Source organism: Myotis davidii, unplaced genomic scaffold (assembly GCF_000327345.1).
Source record: "Myotis davidii unplaced genomic scaffold, ASM32734v1 scaffold1577, whole genome shotgun sequence".
Classification (NCBI taxonomy): domain Eukaryota; kingdom Metazoa; phylum Chordata; class Mammalia; order Chiroptera; family Vespertilionidae; genus Myotis; species Myotis davidii.
The window spans coordinates 526,747-531,918 of record NW_006288857.1 but is presented as its reverse complement, the minus strand read 5'-3'; the positions used below and the strand labels follow the sequence as shown (position 1 = coordinate 531,918).

The 5,172-nt window shown below is 61.3% G+C and overlaps 1 protein-coding gene across 1 annotated transcript in view; it reads left to right on the top strand.

Annotated features, from left to right (window-relative positions):
• ARHGEF1 (Rho guanine nucleotide exchange factor 1) overlaps positions 1–5,172 on the top strand; it is a 19,889-nt gene that overhangs the window by 10,890 nt on the left and 3,827 nt on the right. Inside the window, exons 11-17 of the mRNA XM_015562201.1 lie at positions 74–109; positions 324–461; positions 1,148–1,250; positions 2,983–3,128; positions 4,470–4,616; positions 4,913–4,995; positions 5,045–5,170. Coding sequence (XP_015417687.1) covers positions 74–109; positions 324–461; positions 1,148–1,250; positions 2,983–3,128; positions 4,470–4,616; positions 4,913–4,995; positions 5,045–5,170 — 779 coding nt within the window. The remainder of the gene's footprint in view (positions 1–73; positions 110–323; positions 462–1,147; positions 1,251–2,982; positions 3,129–4,469; positions 4,617–4,912; positions 4,996–5,044; positions 5,171–5,172) is intronic.

Here is a 5,172-nt window from a genome sequence, read left to right as displayed (position 1 = left end):
ATCTCCCCCCACCACACCCAACATACCGCCTCCCCCTATCTTAAGGTCCCATTGGTCCCATCTCTCTTTTCAGCCCCAGATTTTCGACACCTCAAAACGGAGGCTGATGGTAATGTTCCTGAAGCCAGAGCATCCATTTTGGGAACCAAAGAGGGGAAGATGGGTCTGAGGGCGGAGTGGGCCGGGGCTGGGCTCCTGGGTCTGCAGGAGGAGGAGGGCCCCGGGTGGAGCGGAACGGCTGGAGCACAGCATCTCGATGCCCCGGCCGCTGTGGATTAGTTACTGGATCCCATCTCCCCCCTTCTCCCTTAATGTCTCCCCAGTTGAGAAGCCAGGCCTCACAGAACGGAAGGGAGGCCTGGGGGTGCCCTCCCGGGACCGGAATGTTGGGGTCCCTGGGCAGGACTCCCCTGGAGTTTCACTGCAACCTGTGTCCGGGGACAGTCCTGACCGGGAACCAGGTGAGTCCCCATGGCAATACCCCCCTCAGTTCCCCCCGCATGCCCCGTCCTGCTCCCGGTCACCAGTGCTGTTCGTAAAGCCACCCTCCTTCCTCGGCTTTCCTCTCAGGTCTGACCTCTGTCCTGGTGATGTTTCCTACATCCTTGGACTACATTTCCCATCATCCCCGTGGGTTCATTCTCTGAGTACATTGCCAGTCAGCCCCCTTAGACGGCGAGCCGCCAGCCCCGTGAATTTCATTTCTCACAATCCTGTGTGGCGCTCGGCCCCTGGGAACTCAGCTGCTTGGCCGGGCCCCGGTTCAAAGCCCAGTCTGAGGCTTACCTTTGCTGTACCTTGGCAGTCACCCCCTCTCTGAGCCTCAGCTCCTCATCTCCAAATGGGGTGTATGTGTCCTCTTCCCGAAAGTCCGTGCTGAGGGTCAGGAGAACAGGTGGATGTGGAGGCTTCGAGCAGAGCATCCAGTCTCCCCACCAGTTCTGTGGGCCCAGCTGTGTTCTCAGAGGCCTTTCCGTCTGTCCGTCCCCCATGGGTGTACAGAGCAGCCACTTGGTGTCTGCCAGGCACTAGATGGGGCAGTAGGGGATGGTCTCCGCCCCTCATTCCACGGCGGAAGAAACAGACCCCCAGAGTGGAGTCTCTGTCGAAAGGCCTCCCAGCCAGCCCTGCTCTCTCCCGGCCACAGGTGAGGCCTCCCCGGAGCTGGGGGACCCGCCCCCGCAGGGCCCCGCCAGCCTGGAGCCCCCAGCGCCCCTGGAGAGCACCGAGGAGGGTCCTGATACAGAGAGGTACCCAGGCAGGGTGCTGAGCGCAGGAATCGGGGCTGGGGGGTGGGGTGGGGGTCTTGCTGCCATTCGCACCTGCTGTCCCCAAGCTACCTCCACTCTGCCCTGCTCTCCCTCTGTCTTCCCTCTTTCCTTCTCCCTTTCGTCATCTTTCATTCCTTTTTCCTTTTTTCCCTCTTCTTTTTTATAATTATTCCTCCTTCCTCTTTCCTTTCATTTGCCTCTGCTCCTCCCACTCTTTTCCTCCTCCTTCCCATGCCCTTCACCCCTCAACTGGCCCCTCTCCCCTCACCCCTTCACTTTCATCCCTCCCTCTGCTCGTTTAAGCCTCAGCCCTGCAGCCTTGCTCCTGCTTTCTGGTGCCCCTTCCCTCAGCCCCCCAGTCCTCTGTGCTCCATGCCTGGGGGCCCTGTCCCCCTCACAGTTGGGGGGGCAGGCTCTGCCCCCTGCCTGTCCTTGTGCAGCCGCTTTGGGGACCCTTTGGTGGATGGGGGAGGTGAGTTGGGTTCCATCCGGGTCCACCCCTGACCCTGTGCCCCTCTCTCCCCAGAAAGTGGAAGAGGTGGGTGCTTGGGTCATGGGGCAGGGCTAGCCCCTCCCCCATTTCTCCCAGCCCCTCCCCTCTCCCCATGGGCGACCCACTCCCCTTCACCCCTAATAGGGGTGGGTGGGGACATCACCCTCCCAGCCAAAGAGCTAAGTATTAAAATACCCCTTCTCCCACCCCCAACTCCTGGCTCTGCCCCCACCCCCACCTCAGGGAAGGGAGGGGTCAGTCCCGAGTTCCACACTGGGTTCCCCTCCCTTCCCCACCAAGTTTCCGTATCCTTCCTGACCACCCCCCACCGAGCACCCCTACATGCCACTACTCCTTCTGACTCCTCTCTTTTGTTGCATGTTTGATCTCTGTCCTGGTCCCCATCCTGGTCTCTCCCTGTCCCTGTCCTGTTCTCTCCCCATCTGTCCCAGTCCTTGTCTCTCCCTGTCCCTGTCCTCGTCTCTCCCTGTCCCTGTCCTCGTCTCTCCCTGTCCTCGTCTCTCCCTGTCCCCGTCCTGGTTTCTCCCTGTCCCTGTCCTGTTCTCCCCCTGTCTGTCCCTGTCCTGTTCTCTCCCCATCTGTCCCTGTCCTGGTCTCTCCCTGTCCCTGTCCTGGTCTCTCCCCATCTGTCCCCGTCCTGGTCTCTCCCTGTCCCTGTCCTGGTCTCTCCCCATCTGTCCCTGTCCTGGTCTCTCCCTGTCCCTGTCCTGGTCTTTCTTCGTCTCTGTCCTTGTCCTGGCCTCTGCCTGACTCTATCCTTGGCCTCGGGGTCCAGGCTATCGGGGCGTCTGGGGCGCTCGGAGAGCCTGCGGGTGAGTGGCAGCCTTTTTTATGGACCCCAGCTCTGCCACGGCCCTGCTTGGCCCTGCCCGACGAGCCACGTACGTCACTCCAACACCCTGCCCCTACCACTGAGTCAGCCTGGAGAGTCGGGGAGGATGGGGGGCAGGGGGAAGGGTCAGTGACAGTCACAGAGAACTGGTGTCGATGCTGAGGTCACTGAAGGCCTGCAGTGGTTCCAGGAGAGGGTAGGACGGTTCTTTCTAGAAATCTGGGCTGCTCTGCAGCATGGGCTACCTGGGGGCACAGATGCTGAAGACAAGTCGGGGGAGGCGGGGGGGCGGGGTGGACACTAGGAGTCACGTCTCCTCTCTGGGCCGCCCTAAGCCGAGCCTTGACCAGGCCTCTGTCCCACAGCCCTGAGCCCGGAGATGAGGGGGAGCCGGGACGGTCAGGACTGGAGCTGGAACCAGAAGAACCCCCCGGCTGGCGGGAGCTCGTACCCCCCGGCACCCTGCACAGCCTGCCCAAGGGCCAGGTGAAGCGGCAGGAGGTCATTAGCGGTGAGTGCCCTCCTCCAGCCGTGTGCCCGTCCCGCTCCGCAGAGGAGACGGGGCAGGAAGCTGTCCGTCTGCCGTGGTCTCGGCAGGCAGCGCGGGAGGCCGGGCCGGGCCGTTTCTCACATGAACTGCAGAAGGGCCGCTCCGCGGCAGGGCTGCTGCCGTCAGGGAAACATTTCCGAAGACGGTAGTGCAGACCGTGCTGTGCTGGGAGCAGGAGATGTGTGTTCAGTTGCATTTGTGGCGTAGCCTTTGCTTCCTTGTTGGTGAGATGTGGGCACTGATAGCTCCTGTCTCAAGGGCTATTGGGATGAGACGTTCGTGTGGAGCATCTGGCACACGTGGGGCAGAGGGAGAGCAGCGAGTGCAGCTGCTGCTGGTACGCGGTCTCGGCTGCTGGGGGTCCGTGGGGCGACTGGGAAGGTATCGGTCGTGCTGATTCTGGGCAGAGTAAGGGAGTCTCATTTTTGTCTTGTTCTTTTCTGTGGTTTTGAATTGTGTGTATAAAGCGCATTTGGCAAAAAGAGATGCTTTTGGAAGCTCGTTTGGAAGTTTACTTGGAGAAGGTCCTCATTCGGGATTTTTAAAGCCGTAGGCGAATGCTTTTTAGGTCACAGATCCTCCTAAGTACATGCTCGAAACATAAGCAGTGCTCTCAGAACTTTCTGGAATGATGGAAATGCCGATCGGTGCCTGTACAGCACCCTCACCAGGGTCACCAGCAGCCACGCAATGGCTGTTGAGCACTTGAACTCTGGCGAGTACACCTGAGGACTGAAGTTTGTGTTTCGTTTCGTTTTATTTAATACTTGAAGAGCAGTATGGGGCCAGTGGCCGCCACATCCGAAGCCTAGCAGGTTCTCACCAGAAAAAGCGGCACAGACACACAGCGAGGGGTTTCGGGGCCTGGCGCTCAGCACGCACCGTGGGCCCTGCATCTGAGCTGCACCCTGAGTGCAGAGGGAGTCGTGGTCCCTGAGACCGAGGCTGATTCCCTTGCTGGACGGTTGGGCACGGAGCACAGCTGCCAGCATGCTGGCCATGGGGCGACCGAGCCGTCCTGGTTTGCCCGGGACTTTCCCCGTTTGGGCAGCAACACCCGTGTCCTGGGAAGCCTGTGGTGCCAGGCAGACTGGGGCATGTCCGTCGCCCTGGCTGGCTGCCAATGCCGGAAAGGAGAGGCAGCGGCCGGCGCCTCCTCAGTGGCGATCTCAGGGGCAGATGACTTCACCCAGAGAGGGTTGTCCCCATCCCGTCCCGTTCTCCTCATCCCCCCAGCCTGCCTCTGAGACTGCCCCCATAGCTAGCACCCTCCCAACCACACTTCCTTCCTGCTGCCCACAGAGCTGCTGGTGACGGAGGCAGCCCACGTGCGAATGCTGCGGGTGCTGCACGACCTCTTCTACCAGCCCATGGCCGACGGGGGCTTCTTCCCCCTGGAGGAGCTACAGAACATCTTCCCCAGCCTGGACGAGCTCATCGAGGTGCATTGTGAGTGCAGGGCCACCGCCCTCCTGCCCGCCGCCCTCCTGCCCACCCCACCACCGGCTCCTCCTCTGAGGCCTTGGCGCCTAGACTTGGGCGTGTAGCCCGCTCTCCTGGACCCCCAAGTCTAGCACTGGGATCAACCCCACCCCGACCCCCGGAGCTCTAATTCCAGGGGGACAGCCCATGGCTCCAGGGGTCAGGCAGACACACCTGCAGCCCCACCCCTGCCAGCCACCAGGCTCTATATACAATCTTGGGGGGTCCTGACAGCACCCCCTATCCTGACCGTCCCCTCACAGCTCTGTTCCTCGATCGCCTGATGAAGCGGAGGCAGGAGAGCGGCTACCTCATTGAGGAGATTGGAGATGTGCTGCTGGCCCGGGTAAGAGCGCCCAGCTTCGCCTGCCCCCCTGGCCTGAATCTCACTACAGTTCGATGGTGCCGAGGGCTCCTGGTTCCAGAAAATCTCCTCCCGCTTCTGCAGCCGCCAGTCGTTTGCCTTAGAGCAGCTTAAAGCCAAGCAGCGCAAGGAGCCTCGTTTCTGTGCCTTCGTGCAGGT